This window comes from Coturnix japonica, chromosome 3 (assembly GCF_001577835.2).
Source record: "Coturnix japonica isolate 7356 chromosome 3, Coturnix japonica 2.1, whole genome shotgun sequence".
Lineage (NCBI taxonomy): Eukaryota > Metazoa > Chordata > Aves > Galliformes > Phasianidae > Coturnix > Coturnix japonica.
The window spans coordinates 26996347-27016456 of record NC_029518.1 but is presented as its reverse complement, the minus strand read 5'-3'; the positions used below and the strand labels follow the sequence as shown (position 1 = coordinate 27016456).

Below are 20110 nucleotides of genomic sequence, written 5' to 3'. Positions count from 1 at the left end.
TGTAATGAATATGTAATCAAACTGAGGAGGAGACTATTGATTATGTATTACCTTAACCTATATCTGTAACACACTTTTCTCTTTACGGTGTGCAAGTTTGGAGGAGCTATCCCCCATGCACCCGGCGCTGCGCAACGCTGGAATAAACATACCTGCTTTATAACCCATCTCTGGATTATAGAGTTTGATTCCGCAAGTCAGCAGCATTGTCAATTTTTTTTTTCTTTTTTTTTTTTTTTTTTTTTCAGAGGATGGAACCAAGTGATTTCAGGCTCCCTGCTTTCTTTCAGACCCAGCCTGAACAGGTCATGGAAAGACAAAAGCTGACCCAGGCACATCAGGAAGGTGAACTGGCACCCAGGCTGGTATGTGGCAGGAGCTTGGCCAGGGGCTGCAACATTGGCACCAGGCATGGGCTGGGAGCCCTCCTCTTGAGAGATGCACTTTCTGATGCTGCCCTGTGCTGTGAGATACCAGCTCTCCCAAAGGTGATGAATAGTCATTAGCTAATGAATCCCTATTATTTCCCCTCAGCAAGGGAGTTCCAGCTCTGCCACACGGAGGCACAGCAGTGTGCAGTGCTAATCCAGCTTGCCTTCCCTTTGCCTGCGCACAACCTGATGGACAGGGCTGTCCAGCCAGTGACTGCTGTGGGGCTGACAGAGCTGGCATGATGCTGCTGTGGTGGGCTGTAGTTACAGCCCGGATCTCTAAATCTTCTCGTCTTTTTAGGTCACTTTGTTCTGCTTATAAATCCTGGCCCTGTTATGCAAGCCATAAATCTTTCTCTCCAGTCAGCATCATTTATTTCTCTTTTTTTTCCTCTGGCCTTTTTAAAAATAACAGGGTCAGAATGTTTAAAATCCAGATTGTTGCATTTTCTGCTCTCTCTCTTTTTTTTTTTTTTTTGGCTCACAAATAAGTATTCTCTTCCTCTCTGGGATACTGCCCGTGCAGTGCAGTTTGGGGTGAGAGCCTAGTTTGTGTATTGGCACGGTGTTGACCAGGCACCTGGAGAGCCCTGCATGGCACAGGGGCTGCATGTGAGGTGTGAGCAAAAACCAAGGCAGTGCACAGCCAGCTTAGTCAGCTGAGAGCCTAAAGTGCAGCCAAGCATCCTTGTGTGCCCACATTACTATCCTCTTCTTAATGACTGTGCAACCTGTGCCTGCAGGCTTCATGTGAAGGACTGTACTCACTTGAGCATGCAGTCAATACTCCTCTTGATCTTCATCACTCACTGTCTGTCTCCAGGTTTTATTTATTGCTCACCACTGAATCCCCAAGCCAAAACAAAACAGACTCATTCCCATGAGGCCTTTTGCAGTGGGCATTCCCAGTGATTGCAAACTTTAACCAAATTAGCATTGTTCTTACCTTTGGAGGTGATATTGTCTCCAGCACATGCAGGAGGATCTGAGCTGCAGCAGCTCTGCAGTCAATAGTGCAGAGCAGCTTGCAGGAGCAGACTGAACCTCAGCCCAGCTTCTAAACAGCAGCACATCCTCCTCTCACAGGGAAGGATTACAATAATGTAAGTTAGCATGGAGGATGTGAGGATGGCTGCAGATGGGGTGTAAAGGCCTAGACAGAAATTAAAGCAAGAAGTCTGAGTTATCAGAGCTAATTCTAAATGGTGGTGCCCTGCTTGAGACTGTCAGGAACCCTGCTTTTAGAGAAGCGTGTATCATTTTATACCAGACAATACACTGAAAGTTGGGAATGCTTCTGACAAGCCTCATTGTTAGGACATATAGAACAGGTGGTTAACTAATAAAGTACAAAGCAACAGGACTCTCGGAGGACACTTTTGCCTTGCTCTGAGTCGCTCCCAGGCTGTCTCCAAGCTTGGTGGGGTTTGATCAAGAATGAGAAGCCTTTCCCAGTGACCTAACCAGCCTTGGAAAGTGCCAACGTTCACACACTGATGTGCCTCTCAGTGCTGGGCTGCTTTCCCAGCTTCTCTCTGCCCCAACCCATACTGCAAGCTGTATCCTAGTCATCATCCCAACCTGGCACAGAGGGACACACAGGCTCACCCACTTGAGTACTGCAGCTTTATTTGTATGAAACAATCCATGTTGAGAGTCTATAGGTTACATGTCAGGTGCGTCAGGGTTAGGGGTGGATGAGGCAGTGCTTATAAAACATCTCACCCTGTTCAAAAGGTTCAGTTCAGTCCCTTGGTGTTTTGTGCTTTTAACATGGTGGATGGCTGGGTGAGAGGGTCCCAGCTCCGCTCAATGACCGTGATGGCATCGTATGAGATGTGGAGCAGGACGTGACAAGATATGGTGGTGATGACAGAGGTGGGTGGGCTCTGCCCAAGGGTCCCCACCCAGGATACCGATGCAAAAGGAAACAGGAGACATCAGACAACTCCCCTGCCCTTCACAATATCCCTGTAGCTCCAGATGTTTCTGTAGTGCTTCCATCAGGTCAATGTGTGCTGTCTACTGGCCTTGGCAACCTGGAAGCATGAGGCTGCCAACATCCCGCTGGTGCTGGATCTCACTGAAGTGGCTCACCACTGCGCCTGAGCTGATTCTCCCTGCCCCTTGCAAGCTGAGAGAGGGATTTTGGTGTGATCCCCTTCCATGGGATCCAGGGATGATCTACTGCTGACCTCTCTGGGCTGAGAATGAAGCGTCCAATGAGGATGAACATGGGGCAGGGGGATGGAGTGAGGAAGAGTGTGGAACACACAACCCGATGCTCACCTCTGGCCAAAGGCAGGAGATGCCACAGTTGCTGCCCTATGAGACAGTCACATACTAAGTGACAGCTCCTTTCCTCCACTAGGCATAGTGCAATACAGGCTGGATGCTTTTGGCTGAGAAAAAAGATCCAAGTGAAACCATCCTCGTACCAGTTTTTCCTCCCCACATGGACATTGGAATACTGTCTCCATGATGTTAGGCAAGGGCTATGACCAAAAACACAAAGGAGAGACATTTGTCTGTAGCATCTCCACCATTTTGGGAATGTCCCAAGAGATTAACCCATGTTTGTAGAGCCCTCTGAAGTGAAATTCAGACAGTCCCAAGAGCTGTGAAAACAGGCCAAGATCATCTATTTGAAAGCACTGACACCAGGTGACTTTACCCAAAGTTGATGCCACCAGTTACATCAATGCACTGGAAAGCTAGGGTTGAGGAACAGAGGACAAATGGCAAGGCCTGATGAGAACAATAGGTCACCTCCAGCAAACTCAGGGTGTGTCTTCTTTTCCCAGGATGTTACATACCAGGGTCCCCTAGGAAGCAATCAAAGAAATTCACAGGAAAGTCCTTTTGCTCCCCTTTTCCCAGTGCTCAGGGCTCCCTGGCTGCTCTGCCTCTGGGAGGTGCAGGCTGCCACCAATACAAAGAACCTAACATACTGCCCCTGGTCAGTACTGATGGCATTTCAAAGACAGCAAGAAACTGATGTTCTCCTCTCACCACAAGTTAAGAGCCGTCTGAGTTGACTGTACCACTACAGCTTCTGCTGGTTGTTGCTCTGTGTTTATTGGCATCAGTGACCAGTTCCTGAGATCAAGACCCAGTGAGACAAGACAGATATGAACCAAACAGTGAGGTGTGTCAGCATTTCCTCAGAGCTGGTTTGGGTTCAATGACTGCCCACAGCAGCTGTAATGCTGAGGGCAGCACAGTTGCTGCTCACTTTCCCTGCCAATGCCTGGCATATTTCAGCACCTATCCATGGCCTGCCTATGCAGATTATCTGATACTACAGTTATGCAAGTTTTGACCATCCAGGAGTAAATATTCACTATAACAGCTGGGTTTTATGCAGCTGAAAACCTCCCTGCTGCCAAAATGGCAGGACCAGAGCCCAGCCTCTTCAGCCAAGGGGGACGTCTGCTGGCTACAGCAGCGACAGGCCCTGTATCTTCCTGCAGGGCTGGAGTATGCAAGAGGAACACAGAAATACACACAGGGTGGCAGCGCAGCCAGTTACCCGTCAGTTGGCTTAGTGCTTCAGTCCAGGGTTGGCTATTACAGCGACAAACGCAGCCAGCAGTGAGGTCTGGGCACCAGCTCTGACATGGTTATTGGCACCGAGTGAGGGCTGTCCAGCTGTGTTCTGCTGTGCTGAGTCTACCCTGGGGGTAAAATATCTCACTGTAAGCCAAGCATTCATAGCTAAATCGCCCTTTAGGACAAGACTTACTGAAAGCACAAAACTGTGCCTCCTTCCATACAAGCAAATGGTTTATAGGTCTAATGGCTTTTTATTATTCTCCATCCAGCATCCAAGCAGCTGCAGGGCAGAGCCCGCTGCCTTCCACCTGTGAGATGATGGGCAACGCAGCACAGAGTGCATCCTTCTTTTCTCCCAAGAACAATGCCAGCATGCCATCTTGTCCATCCTCTCAGCTGCCCATGGAGTTTGTCTTGAGTCCTCTTGTGTCACAGGGAAAGCCACCATGCGACCCACAGGAAGTCCTCGATGGAGCCAACACATGTCTTGAAGTGCTCCTGTCTTCCTGCTCCATCACCAGCACTCGAGAACCCCACCACCCTCCCAGGACATGCCAGAAGCAGTTATGAATGGGATGCATGCCCTTGTCCCTGTAGGAACTCAGTCAGCCCCACTGACCTGCTGCAGGCCCCTAGAGAGCAGCCTCCATTGGAGGAAGGATGCTTGGTGGCACAGCTTACACCCAGCCCAGGGTCACGCTTCTCTGCAGTGCTCCTGGGGAGCCTCCCATGAACAAATGGCTGTCTCTGATTTGATGTGACCACACCAAGCTGTGAGTAGCCATCAGGAGAGCTCAGAATCCCCTGTGGTGTGCTAGGTGGTAGCAGGTTGTCAAACAAACTGGCACATGTCTTACTCCAAAAGGGTGACTGCTGAAAAACACATATCTATCACAGCTATCAATTGGGATGCTGAGTGTGCTGGGGCTATTCAGCTCCCGGCTGGAAACCACCAGCTGCCAGTTATTACCACAGAGTGTAAATTGGGTCCTGTTAAAATGCAATTTCCAGAGCTCTCCAGGACTTGTTTTTCTGCAAATGCCTTTTGTCTGCATTAAACGCCTTCCCAGGCCGAGTGGGACGAGCAGTTAACAGAGGAGCCAAAGTAGAACACAAACAGAGGCAGCCCCTGGCTTCCCCAGCAGCCTGTACTGGGTTGTGCTCCTGCCTTGTCTGCATGCTAGGACACCCTTCCTGCAGGTCTCCCTTTTCATAACACCCGGTGCCTCTGTGATGGTGTGATGGAGCAATGCTTCTCTCACCAGCGCTGCCGCCTGCTCCTGGTGACCATCCCTGCCCAGCTGCAATGCACAAAGATGCCAATAGAAGGTGGTTCTCCTGGTATGGAGCAGTACAGACAGGCTGCAGAGGGAGCACCCTAGTTGTCTCTGGAGCCGATGCATTTTCATGCTGTTCCGAAGCAGCGTACCCACAGGACTTTGTATAAAAAGAAATTAGATTTCCATGCTTTGAACAGCAATAGAGAGCAGAATACAATTTATATGGTGTTTACTACGCTCATTCATACATCCATAATTATCCTTGGAGGAAACACCTAAACATTTGACCTCCCTCCTCTCCCCTTTCCCCCTGATTGCTGCCCTACCTTCTCCCAGAGCAGCACTGCTTCCAGAAGCAGGGCTCCTGCTAGGGCAGCATGCTGTGCAGGGCAGACCCTTACCGCTCCCAGCCACGCAGCTCAGGAGCTCCCCAGCCGCTGGCGCTCTGCACTGTGATTTGTCACAGAGATGAAACATTTTTCACTCTCGCGTGGCTGGGGCAGAGTAGCGCTCAGGCATTCCAAATTACTTAACTTCACATCAAGTGAAACACATTAGCTCCATCGTTTTCCAGCGGTTGATCTACACGGAGGTAAACAGGCTATTACTGTTAGCGGTCAGGAGCTGCTTTTCAGAACCGGGGTAGGAATCGACATTTGTGTTGTTAAAAGCTATGGATTAATGTCCTGTTGATGTCCTATTATTGGGACTTTCACCAAAACGTGGAAAATTATAATACAAAAATGTATATATATATATATTATTATTTTTTTCAGAATACAAGGAACAACTACAAAAAGAGGTTTCAAATGAAAGTTTTTTTGTAAGCCCCGCTTGTAACTACACAGTAGCAGTCACTGCTTCTAATATCTACAGCTTATACCCAGGAGCCTGCACACTCACATATTTTCTGCTTTATACCCCCCAAAAAAAAGAGAAGAAATTGAGTATATATCGGCTAACACCCACACAGCATTCTTCCTAATGTATTTCTACAACTACCAAGCAGAGGTCTCCTTGTAAATAAAAGCAGTCTCTTAAATTTATATTGCACTTTTCTTCTGCAGGGACTTTTGTTCTATGTACAGAATAATCTCCACCATCACTGAAATGCAGCCACTTCTGGAGTGGAATAAAGCAGCTACTCGATAAGCACAGAGCAACATAAAACATCGGGAAGGGAAACATAATGTACCCGGTTGGGACTGCAACAGATATTTAAGACAACAGTCTGTAATTAAGTTTAAGGATGGTAATTTAGCCAGAACGCTGTGAAAAGTGTGAGGGGGTCTTTAATTGCAAGGGGTGAGGAGCATGGCTTTACATCTCACCTGGGATGCATTACTTCCCCAAGGAGAACTGTCCCCTCAAGCACAGGGACGGGGTAGCAAACCCCAAACACTGCTGCTCTTGGGAAAGGGGACAGAGCCTCTCGTCCACCACTGCATGCACACATACGCCACACAAACAGCGGCCTCCATCACTGCACAGCTCCTTGTCCTCGCTGCTGAAGTGCCTCTTCCCTCCGTCACGCTCCCCTTGCACATCTGTAAGGGGAATGAGGGCTGTCCCTTCCTCCTTGGTGCTTCTGACGAGCTGAGGCACTTGGGTTAAGGGCTTTCCACCAGACTCACCAGCAGCTGTGTTCAAGCCAGAGATAAAGGAGCAGAGCTGTAGGCTGGAAGGGGCTCCCTGAGACTTTTACCAGAGTTGCGGGGCCAACAAAGTGGCACGTGGGTGCCTGATAGCAAGGAGGAGAAGGCCTCACTGCTCACTGCTTGCTCTGCCCTGAGCCCATGGCTGAGGAGGGGCTTCCTGAGCCGTGGGTGGGCTTGTGAGGCACTTACACCCCTCCTCACGGGCTCAGGGCTGGCAGCAGGGCACAGACACAACACAGATGTTGCTCTGTCTGTGGGCCTGAATTTTCCGACTCCATCTCCCCAACCCCTCAGCAGCCCTGCTGCCCACTGAGCATAAGCAAAATGCATTTGTGCAACCTTCTCCCAAGGCCCTGAGCAGCCCATGGAAGCAAGGCCATGAGGATCCCTGCCTCAAAGCCCAGAAGAAGGTGGGATGACTGCCCTGCTCTATCTCTTCCTGAAAGGAAAACACTCCTATTTCCTACTCTGCCCAGAGGGAGGCCCCTGGAGTCAGCAAGATAACACTGCTAACAGGTCAGGAGACACCACATAGCATACAAAGGCTCTTGGAGAGCATCACCTCTCTGCTAGGACTGAAAGCAGACTCTTATCAGGGTGATGACTGCTATCCTCCAACAGACATAGGCAAAAAGAAGAGCAGACCATTGGACTGAAAGGGCTCGGTTCAAAGATGCTGAGGGCACTGTCTGCCTGTCAAAATAGCAACAGACAGCAAGAAGCAGAATTGCTCCAGGCACCCACAGCATCCCACAGCATCCCACAGCACTGCCTGGCCCAGTGAGACAGCCGCAGGTCTCCTGGTCAAATAGGCAGTGTGATCAAGGTCTACACTCTGGAGGGGAAGCAGACCTTGCAGAGACAGAGGACTGATAGGGTTTTTCCTGGGAAATGGAGAAAAGCAATAGGAGCAAGGGAGTGCTGCTTCAACCCCTTTCTCTTGTCTTGTACCGCTCTGTATGGAGGAGGCCCCTCATCCCTCAGAGCTGATGTCTTTTCTCTCTCTGATGCTGGCCATGGAGTTTTAATGCAGAAGAACTCTCACCGAGGAGCAAAGAGAGTTGGTGTTCAGGAATTCAGACTGGATCTCTTGGGTGTTAAATAAAAGCCTTCCCCCTCCATCACTGGAGGAAAGGAGGCACCAGCTGTTTCCAGAAGCTGAGCAATGGCAAGAGGCAGCTAATACATTCAGATGATTTTGGACAAACATGGTTTTCTCAGAGAAGCTGATATATTCATCATAAATGGGGAAAGGGCAATGAATACTGGGGGTTTTGTGCTCATTGTGCACCTGTTGTGCCCCAGATACAGAGCTCAGATGGGGAGTCCTTAAGGGGAGAAGTCCCACTCAGCTAGGAGGCTAGTGACCCCCAGTGCACTGTAATGTGGGGATAACTCTGCCCTATGCTGGGAGGTAAGTCATACCCATTGCTGCTTCCACTTGAAGCAAGGAAATCATGGCTCCTGCTTGGTCGATGCAGGCAGACCCTTCTCCTGGGGTCTGCAATGTACAGATGGCATTCAACCATTTCTCCCCTGAGCAGTGGTGCTGTGCCACATTTTCCCCTCTCTGCAGCTAAAGGCCTGAGAAATGATGTGGCAATATCAGCGCTGTCTGCACAGCTGGCCGGGGGGCTGGATGTGGGCATGGGACCTGCTGTTTGGCTGAAGGAGGCTAACGTGCCTGACTCTTTCCATCATTCAAAAAGCTTGAACTGAGGGAAGTTAAACAATGGAGTTCAAGACTAGAATAAATAAATAATGCAAGAGAGACAGAGAAGGAATGCTGGGCTTAGGGCTGAGGCAGCTCTCATCCCAACAAATATAGTGAGAAGCTGATGTGTAATTGGTCCCCCCCTTCCCTTCCCTTACATTCCCTTCCCACCCCACCCCACTGAGAGACCTTTCTGCCTGCAGCTCAAATCTGCCCTCAGAGTTTCTCCACCCAGCAAGAATTGCTGAGAGAGAGAAAGAGGCATGTGGGGGCCTGCACTGCAGCTGGATCCAGTTGGGACTCCTCCACCATTCAGCAGGATCCACGGGATGGGTCCACTCCTGCTCCATCTTCTTCAGGCTGGTGGATGAGAAGCACAAAAAGGTGGGGAGAGGACAGCAGCGTGGGCCAAAGCAAACTGCACAGGGGGCAATTAAATACATGAGAGCCTGGAGGGTGGATGGATAGAGACACTGAAGCACATGCGGACGAGGCAGGGTGCTCTGGCCGCTGGCCTGTAGGGCAGCTGCTGCATCACTGCAGGGCAGCCCCAGCCAGTGGAAGAACATGGTGGGCTGAGGAGAAGGCTGCGATATATTGTCCACTAAGCTGCGGGCTCTGTGGTAAAGAAGGTAACTGTTCTGGTAGAAATTTGTGCTTTAATATATTTTTGTTTGTTTGTTTAAAACAAGTTCCCACTTCCCTGAGGAAGCCCTGTCCGACATTCCCAAGGAAATATAGGGGTAGATTTTTCCTCCTTCATTTGCTCTTCACATTTCTTCATTCCTTTTTTGTGTGTGTCTGTAATTCCTTCTTTCCTGCGTTTCTGTTTCTTTCCTTCCTTCCTTCCTTCCTCTCTCTCTCACTCTCTGGTGCACGTGCTTTTTAAAAACGTTGTCTTTACTTTTTAGTTTTGTCTTAGACATTATGACTTTCTCAAGGAGTGCTCCAGTTCTGAACCAGATCCCTTTGCGTGGTCATGCCTGTCAGTCTTTGGTAACGTATGGACACTTTGGTGTGCCAGTGAGGAGGGGAGGAAGAGGGCAGAGGTGGCTGAGTAGGAAAGGAGCAGGAATGTCTTGGTCCGAAGACAGGAGCGCTCACTTGCCATCATCTGAGCAGCACATAAAGGAAGAAAGTCAATGGGCCACAAAGAGAAGGGCCTTGCTGGGTTGGGACCCCACTTCCTGGAAGAGCAACCGCTGCCAGGCAAGGAGAGAGAAAGTGAGAATTAGTGATGGAAAAGATACAGACCTCATCAAACAAGTCAGTGCACAGCAGTGTCACTGTGTCTCCTCACACCCCAAACCATGAAGCATATCCCAGATATAACGAAAAGTCTTTCTACTCTTCCCTGGATGTTTTCAAGGCTTCCCCAAATTATTTCTTTTCCAGGCCAAAAATGCTGAATCTTGGTCACTTTTGCAATTCAACCTTCCTTTCTTCCCCAGATAATTCAACTTCAGACAAGGAAAAAGTTCCCTTTGTGGTTTGGTTAAGTTCAGCCTTCTCAGGACCTTTAACTATGTTGGAAATCTGAACATTTTTAGGGTATTCTGACTATTTTGATGTTTTGTTTTCCCCTTCACTACTGGAATTATAAAAATTGTTGGAAGGAACTCTTCCTCAACCATTTTTTTCCCCGCTTCTGCTCACAATGAGGACACAGGCAGGACTAAGGCACAAGGCACACCAAGTGGTTCCCACCCAAAGACTTAACACTTGCATACTGCTCATGCACCTTGCTATATGGTTTTAACCTTAGTGAGAATGAAGATCTCATTTTTTGGAATCCTTTCAGCTACCTGGAGGTGACATCCTTAAGCCAGCTGTTTTTCAGCATACTGGTGCCTGGCAGCACAGCCCCTATAGGATCCAGTTGTTCCTCTGAGCTTTTCCTGACTCATGATTATAAGGAATAAGTTAAAAGTCTGATGGGCCCTTTCCTAACTTCTGGTGATAGAGTCTGTTTTGTTAAGCCCCACAGATACATCAGTGTGCACTGAAATTAGGGGAATGTCCCTAACATAGGCATTCATATGTGCACTCCCGCAGGCTCATTTTCCTCTGGGGTATTCACACTCTTACCCTTATTTGGTCCAATTGGCTTTCTTGGACAGTCCCCCTTTTTCAGAGTGACATCATCGATGGCAATGTCTCCCTCATAGCTTGTGCCCCGGACACCTTCGAAGATGATCTGCAATCAGATTATGGGGCAGAGCCCAATGTGAAGCTGTGGAGGACCTGTTTCCTTTCCATACAAGAAGCAAACCAGCTCTTACCGGGTTCCCCTGAGAATGGCTTCTCCTTGTTTCTCCAGCACACATAGGATTTGGAGTGCTGAGCCTCACAGAGTAGAGAATCAACCTCTGTGTACTGTCTGCAGTGTAATAAATGAGCATGCAGAGTTCTGCTTTATTAAGTACCTTGCACTAGCAAAACCAACATTGAACAGCACTCGCAAGAGTAACTAAATCCTTATTTATTATTTTATAGTACCCAAAAGTGTGCTGGGCATTTTGCCACAGTACCACATTGTACTAGCCTGCATAGCCCCAGATCTCACAAACAACACTACAACAGCCAAGTAGCCTGTCGGGCAAAAGCACCTGCAGTAAAACATCCGATAACAAAGCCACACACCTTCCTGGTACTCATAAACAACTCATCAAGCAGATACATCATGCCCAGTTCACATCTGCAAGCCACCTTACAGTCCTAAACCAGAGGAATAGTGGAGGTGGGCTCTTGCAGAACGTGCTCTGAGAAGCATCCAGCGATCAAAGTCACCTCTGACCTCTGTGCGTGCATTAAGCTCTTGCCTTGCCTCAGTGACCATGGGGTGCAGAATGTAGGTGGTATGCAGCTCCTCAGCTGTGGCCCTGGCTTACCTGGAAGGGCCCAGGTGGGTTGATGGGCACATGTGCTTGCTGCCACATGTTCCCCCGGTTCCCGCTGAGTGACCACACCTGGGTGTCGATGGCCCGCTTGTTCCGCACGCGAACCAGAAGATTCAAGGAGCCTGTAGGAGAGAAATCGGGTGCTGGTGACACAGGGTGCTTGCAAGAAACCCAGTCTGCTGGGCTGACCCTTGGCATAGCTCCTTCTCCTAAGCTGACAAATGTGTCTCACTGGCAGTATTTAATCTACCCGGGCTCTTCAGAGGAGGATATATACCCAGAGGAAGACAGAGGAAATGAAGAAGCAGTCTGTAGCATGGCTGTTTGACCTTGCACAAGGAGCGGGCGGCAGATAGACTAGTTACAAGGTGTGGGAATACAAAGCTGTTCAGAGAAGCAGCTGTGGAGCAAGATAAACAGCAGCAAGGAACCTACACAGGTGTCCTGTCCAGCCTCTTGCCTGAAGCTGTTTCCAGCTCTAGATCAAGACAGGCTTTGTTTGGCCAAGTCCAGCATTGGATCTGATCCTTCCAGTTATTGAAGGGAGTGTATAAACAGGACGGGGAAAGACTGTTTGCATGGGTTGATGGTGATAGGATAAAGGGAAATGGTTTTAAACTGAGACAGGGGAGGTTTAGGTTAGATATTAGGTGGAAGTTTTCCATGCAGAGGGTGGTGACGCACTGGAACAGGCTGCCCAAGGAGGTTGTGGATGCCCCATCCCTGGAGGCATTCAAGGCCAGGCTGGATGTGGCTCTGGGCAGTCTGGTCTGGTGGCTGTGAGACCCTGCACATAGCAGGGGATTCAAAAACTGGTATGATCATTGTAGGCCTTTTCACAGTAATCACAAGAATCACAGAATACCCGGGTTGGGAAGGGACCTCAAGGATCATGTAGTTCCAACCCCCCTGCCTAGCAGGCGCCCACCAAACATACAACATTTACTAGATCAGGTGTGCCCCAGGGCCCTGTCCAACCTGGTCTTGCAACACCTCCAGGACGCGGGCATCCACAACCTCACTGGCAGCCTTGTTTCCAGGACCTAACCACCCTTCTAGTAAAAACTTCCCCTAACATCAACCTAAATCTTCCCTCCTTCAACTTAAAACCATTCCCCTTATCCTGCTATTATCAGCCCTGTCGAAGAGTTTACTCCCCTCCTGGGAGTAAGTTTATCCTTCAGAGGATGAAAGCTGCCAATGAGGTCACCTCGCAAACCTTCTCTTCTCCAGGCTGAACAAAAACCAATCCCTCAGGCCTGTCCTCATACGGGAGGTTGCTCCAGCCCCCTTGATATCTTTGTTGCCCTCCTTCTTGGGACCCTTCCAAAATCTCCATATCTTTTTTGTACTGGAGGAACTCCACACCTGGACACAGTAACTCCAGATGGCGGCCCTCACAAAGAGCAGATAGAGAGGGATGATCCACCTCCCTATCCTTGCGGACCACCCCCTCCTGATGGACCCAGGGATCCCGTTTTTGCTTTCCGGGCTGCCAGAGTCTCGCATCGGCGGCCTCATGTGTTAAGTTTTTCTTACTCTATCAGGACCCCTATGGTCTTTTTCTAGGCGAGCTGCTTTCTTCACAGGACAACGTCCTTCCGAGTCCTGTGACATGGTGCCTGGGGTCTCTCCGGCCCAAGTGTGCAGTAAATACCTTGCACTTTGCCGTGTTGAATCCTCATTAGGTTTGCACCCAGCCCTCAGCTGTTCCAGTGCCTGTTCTAAGCGTGCCCTACTGAATGCCATCTGTTCCCTTTCGCACCGGTATCGACTTGCCTACCACTCAGCTTTGGTGTGCATCTCAGCAAACTTGTCTGAGGGTGTGCACTCCATTCCCTTCATCGATTGTCATTAATAAATGATGGCTTAAAGAGCACTTCTTGCGCCGAAGACCAGGAGCCCCTGTAGGGACGCCTGCTCGTTACCGGCCTCCACACTGGACATTAGAAGGCCATTGACCACCATCCCTCTGTCTGCGCCTTTGCAACCAATTTGCTTAATCCATTCTAGTTGTTCCACCCTATCAGAAATCCTCACCTCCCTCCAATTTGGAGATGAGGATGTTGGATGGGGGACCATCGTCAAAGTCCTTGCTCAGGTCCAGGTATAATGACATCGTGGTTCGCCTCTCCTTCATCCAATTCCAAACGGCCTCGTTCACTCTCATCATTAGAAGGCCAACAAGATTTAGTTAAGCATGGACCGTCCCCTGGTTGCAAGCCATTGCTGGCTTTATCTCGGACTCCACATGCCTGTGTAATAAAATAATAAACTCGCTTGTGATCAAGTGCATGGTTTGTCCAGGAGGGAATTCTGCTGCCTATATTCTAAGTTTTGGTTTCGTCATTGTAACTGTTCGCTCTCTTGTTTTCCTGTGTGGCTTTAGTTTTCTCAGAATGCGCTTCCCAGCACAGAGGTGAAGACCTCACCGGCCGTAGTACCCGGGTCATCCCTGCTCCCCTTCTGTAAATGGGAGTGACGCTGACCCTTCCTCCAATCATCCGGGGACCTCACCTGACAGCCACACTTCTCAATATGATGGGAGAGCGGCACTCAGCAACCACTCAGCCAGCTCCTTCAGGACCCTTGGATGCACGCCATACTGGCCCCATAGACTTATACTCATTCAGTCTAAGGAGCACTCTCGGACTTTGCTCTACCCTTACAGCTGTGGGAGGGATTTGTACCTTCCTTGGTTCCCCACATGGTGAGGTATGGGTGGTGCTAAGACTCTTATGGACTGTGAATAAGGACTAGAATCCTGTGCCACAGTGTAAGACCGAGGTGTAAAAGAACTCATTCAGCACCTCAGCTTTCTCTTCATCCTGTTGATAGCCATTTCTCCTTTTAAATTTTATACCAGGAGTAGCACGCCCATTGTGGCCTGTCTCTTCTGCGCCAATGTACCTGTAGAAGGTTTTCCTTGTTGTTTTTCACATCCTCGCCAAGTTCAGTTCTGCCTGCCGCCTTGGCTTTCCTGATCCCAACATCTGCAAGTTCGGACCGGCCACCCTGTATTCTGCCCGGGCGACAACAGCCTTGTTTCAGAGGCTTGTACACCCCTTTCTTCACCCTCAGTTCTCTTAGGCAGGTCCTTGCTGAGCCATGGCCGTTTTCTACCTCTCCCTGCCCACTTTCTTAATCAGGGCGAATGGAGACCTCTTGTGCTGCCAGGAGGCATCCTTGAACAGTAGCCAGGCTCTCCTCAACGTCCGTTATCTTTGAGGCAGCGCGCCAGGGATCTTAGCGCCAGCATTCCATTCGAGTAGGCTTGAAGTCTTGCTCTTCTAAAGTTGAGCATCCTGGTCCTGCTCTTTGCCAGGGCCCACATCGCTTGAGATCACCAAAACTCAACCCAGGGCATGATCGCTGGAGCCAAGGCAACCTCCAAACCTTGACGCCTTTGTTATGATCTCCGCAGCGTTGGGTGAGCAGCAGGCCAGCAAACGCTTGGAACCTCTAGGTCGGTCTGTCCCAATACCTGAAACCAGAAAAGCTTATCATCAATGGATTCCAAAGAGCCTTCTGGACTCTTGCAGCCTCGCCGTGTGGTTTTCCCAACAGATTCAGGGATGCCGTTGAAGTCCCCCACCAGGACAAAGAGCCCGTGAGCCATACGCCTCACGCATTCGGGAGCAAAGAAAGCCTCATCAGCAGCCTCCCCTTGATCAGTGGCCTGTTAGTATACCCTAATACCAGCTGACCTTTATTAGTCCATCTCTAATCCTAAACCCACAGCGCTCTCAACCTGTTCTTGACTGTTTCCTCATGGGGAGCTCCTCACAGTTTATCAACAATCTCTGACATTAAAGGGCGTACCTCCCTCTCACCGCTTCCATACCTCGCCTATCTCTCCTAAAGACCTTATAGCCATCTGAGTGGTAGTAATCCCAATTATGGGAGTCATACCCTCCAGTTTCTGGTGATAGCAATCGAAATTGTCATAATTTTCGAGTTGCGATCACAGTTTTCCAGCTTCCTCCTTTGCTTGTTACTCAGCTCCGTTGCTTATTAGTATAAAGGCACTTCAGCCGTGGCTGGTCCGTCTCACCACTCTCATAAGCGCTCCAGGATCCACTAAAACAGCGGCAATCCCAGCATCCCCATGCCTTACTCCTCTCTTTTGCACTCTGCAATCTTTTGTCCACGTAGAGTTTGGTAACAATCCCTCGAAGTGACCGTTGTGTCAACCCCATGTAGCCCTTATTTTTGCCCCCTTCCTCCCTTCGTTCTCTAGTTTATAAGTGACCATCAGATGTGAGTCCTCGCTATTCTTCAGCTTAATACCTCATTACCCCTCAGGGACATGGTGCTTGCATCAGCAGCAATCATCAGGTGCGTGTAGATTGCCTCCATGGTCACAGAAAATAGCGCCGAAATATTCTTGTCGTTAGTGCACCAGCTCTTAAGCCATCTGTTTAAGAGATAGGGTTTTTTTGGATCCTGCCCTGTATTTTTTCCTGACACCAGAGTGCCTAAAGGAAAATGATCACCTGCACCCCAGCTTCCTTCAAGTATTCGCCCCATTCCCTCTGAAGCTTTTTGATGCGACTCTTCAGTGCTTTGCTTTGCCAACTCCTCACTGCCAGCCTAATTATTAAAAGTGCGGTAGTAGTGCTGAAAGGATGAATTCAATCTATGAAATTTTCTTTGAAGTGTCCCTCCTGACCCGTGCCCCAGGAAGGTCAGCACATCTTCTCTGCTGGGTAGGGTCAGGCCGGCATATAGGCCTTCTGTTTCCTTGCAGATAGGGGGAGTCACCTAGAACTAATTACCCTTCTGTCCTTACGTGAAAGCAGTCTTGAGGCTTTCGGTGTGGGTGATCTGCCTTCACCTGTTGGCAACCTTCATGGGTGGCACTTGTTTTCCACAAAAAAAAAAATACTCTCATCTAGTCCCCCTCCCTCAAGTTCAGGGCCTCAAAATACCGGTTTCGCACAGACCTGCACCTGGGAGCCGGGGATGGCGCTGATGGTAGGGCATGTCCCTTCCCTCGAGTCAGGTAACCCGGCTTCCTATCTCCTCCTCCTTCTTCAAGTTACTGCTGGGGTGAGAGAGGACTAGTTTGGGGCGGCTGCAGCTGCTTGCCAGCTGGCTGGGTTACCCTTTACCACCTGTTGGTGAGGTGGCAGGGTGCTGACATTGCTCCATTAGGAGCCTCGACTGGTGTGCTGAGAATTGTAGGCTGAGAGGGACTGACACACCAGTCAATCTTCCCTCTCACACTCTTTTTAGTGTCCTCAGCCCTGTCCACTTTCCTCCTTCAGGTCAACCACAGCTGAGCAAGTAGTCACCTGGTCGCAGTGAACACTCAACTCACTTGCCTCCCTCACCCAGCCCTGCAGAGGGCAGGCTCTGGCAACTCAGTACAGCCAGAGACCTGCACATCCAGCCATCTGTCTTGGGGGGCTCAGTTCTGAGTTTTCCTCAGACATTTTTGGCAGCAGCCTTCCTATAAGGCATTGTCAGGGACGGTGCAGTCTGGGTCTCTCTGGCAGTCTGTCTTCGGTTGCTTGCCTCTCCGTTTCGGTTGATGACTCTGGGACCCTTTGTCTTGGTCCTCCTCAGTGTTCTTGGCAGCAGCCTTTCGCCGGGGAGGCACACCATGTTTGGATGCAGATACTTACCAAGCTGAAACAGGTAAGTCAAGAGGTTGCACGAGCCCCTGCCTCTCCTGACCGTTTTCGCGTGCTGTGGCAGGCGACTAGTCGCTGTCTCCTCCTTTGTGCCCGTTTTAAATCTCCCTCCAGTATGGCAGTGAGAACGCCCACACGCTGCGTCAGCGAGCTGCTGTCAGCTGCTCCCTGGGAGAGAGCTGCCGGGCTTCTCCTCTACCCGGGGGTTCCTGCTTGAAGGCAACCGCTGCCGCGTATCCCCCTGACCACGCGGTCAGCCGCTGCTGATCGGTCCGGGACGGCTCCGAGTCAGGCGACTTCGGCGATCAGAACCAGGCCATTCTATGATTCTGTGATTCTATGACAAATTACCTTTGTAATTGCCTTTCAGTTAGTGGTCAAGGGCTGATAGCAGCCCCCTCTTTGCCTGATGGAGCAAGCCCAGCTCCCTCCACCTCTCTTCCCTAGCATTTCTGCTCCTGTTGCATCCTGATGACTGGGTGTTGGATCCACACCAGTTGGTGCACACTCCACTTGAACTGAGAGCCCGAGGACAAACGTTCCCCTCTCCCCTTCCACCACTGTCATGCGGAATATTTAGTCTACAGCTTTTCCTGACCCTGGTCCTTAGAAATATCACCTGTGTCCTCAGCAGCCACTTGTCTTGGTTACTTGCCCTGAAGCACACAACTGTGCTTTGCTGGTGCCCTGTAGCACTGCCTCTCATGCCTGCCCCCACATTTTCAGAGGGACACAAACACTCCGAATCAGCACTGGCTTTAAGCTCTTTCCATCACACAATTCCCAAAAGGTTTAGTCTGTCACTAAAACAAAAACAAAGCCGACAAATCTGAAAGCATTTCCAGTTTTCACTTTGAAAAGTGTCACATCCCCCCTCTACCTACCAAATGAACCTCTGTCTACCTACTGTATCTTTTTAGTAATCCTCCCCAATTGACTTTATGTTTTTCCTTTTTGTTTCAATAAAAACACATTTTTAAACATTCATTCAGGGTTGAACTGAAACACTTTCTTTTTTTTCCAATTCAGCTGATGAACCAAAAAAATCAATCAGGACTCCAGTCACTCTCTTGCTCATCAGTGTTTCTGATACAGAGACATATTACCCCTGAGAGCAGAGAGGCAATAACAACCCTTACTTAAACATCCACAGTCTATCTGCAGTTGGGAATGCTGCCTTCTTGCCTGGGTATGGCTTTCTGGGAGCAGTGAGAGGTCAGGGAAAGGGACAGGGAGACAGACTTTCTTTGATAACCTCCTTCCTATGCAATATTCTGAAATCCTTCCTTCTTGGCACGTTAGCCCTCAGGGTACTGTGTGAAGGACAGGGACCTGGAAGTACTCCTGCTGAGTGCCTTGCTGATAGAGAGCAAGATACATCACAAGGAGTTCACAGATGCATAATAAAGATGATGAAATGTTTAGATTCTGAGCGGCTGACTTACAAGAAAAGGTTAAAAGAATGAAGTATGTGTATAATTTAGTGAACTGAGAAAAGATGGACATGGATATTGACTGGAAATATTCAGAAGCACTAGCATTAAGGCTGGCTGAGACAAATAGATGAAGACCTGACCAAAGAGGGAGTGGGTAAGACAGCAAGAAAGGAAGGGGACATCCTACCACCTGGGATGTATTCTGGAGAGCCTGCAGAGCTAACACCTCTCTTCAAGATCCTGTGATTCAAAGATGAATAAAAGAAGACTGGGAAAATATCCTTCCATCTGGAAATATTAGGATATCAAATATATCAAACTCCTTCCCCAGTGGTTCCGAGTTTCCCACTTCAGATAACATGACTTGTTCCTCTTTCGATCAGCTGCCACTGCACAACCTCGAGGCAGAAGTAAGCAAGTGGGATCTCCCTCCTGGGAACACGGATCAACATTGGAGCCTCTGACAAAACCAGCTTTGAGGCTTCTTGGTGACCTCCCTACACTCAGAAGCAACTTATGAGGGAAGCCTCACTGGAAGGATACCTAGTCACCACTGGGGCCCTTAGCCAAACTGACAGCCCACACAGGATCTACATAACTCCATAGATCAATGTCAACAGGAGTGTGTTCAGAGCAGCTAATTACAGCTATCAGAGCTGGTGAGTCCAGGGACTGAGGCTAAATGAAGAACTGATATGGAGCTGCCAGCAAGCAAGCATTAAAGTCAACTGCTGTCCATTCTAGCCTCACTCAGGGATGGCAGCTGGGATTCACCACACCAGAGCCTGGCTGAGCCGCCAGCACTGAGACAAATCAAGCAGCAAATGAACTCTGCTGTGCCGCAGGATAAAAGAGGAGGTGAGATAGAAAGGTACTTATAAAAGCATCTGGAATGCAAATTAGTGCCCCTAGAGTGCTGGCTGTGAATACCTGGCCTGAACCCAAACAGAGCCTGAGCATGTCCTCGCTGTCAGCCTGCTGTCCTTGCAGCATTCAACCTTTTGGCCCTCGGATTCTCCAGCAGAACAATACTGAACACAAGCAGGTGTTCTTCAAGAAGTTTGAAACTGGAAAGGAAGCTTCCTTGTCTGCCCACAACATGCCATGTTTCATACCTGTCTACACGTGGAAAATTGAGGGTCAAAACAGCCAAGCACTGTGTCCACAACTGTCTTAAAAATCAAGTTGCAAAGGAGGGTCAGATCTGCTGCTTGCTGCCTACATGCAGTCCCAACTAAGTTACAAAGCCTCTCCAAGGCTGGGAAAGAACCACAAAACCTCCCTTCTCTAGGAACATCATCATTGGGGATGTGCTTCTAGAAGGCATGGCAAGGACATCAGCTCTTCAAGCTAAATATGGATGAGGCTTCAGCCCCATCTGGTTTTATACTACGATCACGCTCAGTTTCCTGTATCAGAGTCTGAAGCCAGCTGGCAGTTTTGTTACCTATTTGTTTAGTCATTGCTCTTTCCCCATCTCCTCCATCAGATGTGTCT

At 49.4% G+C, this 20110-nt stretch overlaps 1 protein-coding gene across 2 annotated transcripts in view; it reads right to left on the bottom strand.

Moving 5' to 3' along the window:
* Positions 1 to 2040: 2040 nt before the first annotated feature.
* The window catches only part of MDGA1 (MAM domain containing glycosylphosphatidylinositol anchor 1), a 135638-nt gene continuing 117568 nt past the window's right edge, over positions 2041 to 20110 (bottom strand). The window contains exons 15-17 of one of the 2 annotated variants that reach the window (XM_015857816.2): positions 11530 to 11660; positions 10727 to 10835; positions 2041 to 9840 (exon numbers count right to left, since the gene is read on the bottom strand). In XM_015857816.2, coding sequence (XP_015713302.1) covers positions 9749 to 9840; positions 10727 to 10835; positions 11530 to 11660 — 332 coding nt within the window. In that variant the 3' untranslated portion in view covers positions 2041 to 9748. The remainder of the gene's footprint in view (positions 9841 to 10726; positions 10836 to 11529; positions 11661 to 20110) is intronic. The other variant, XM_015857815.2, reaches the window with a different exon arrangement.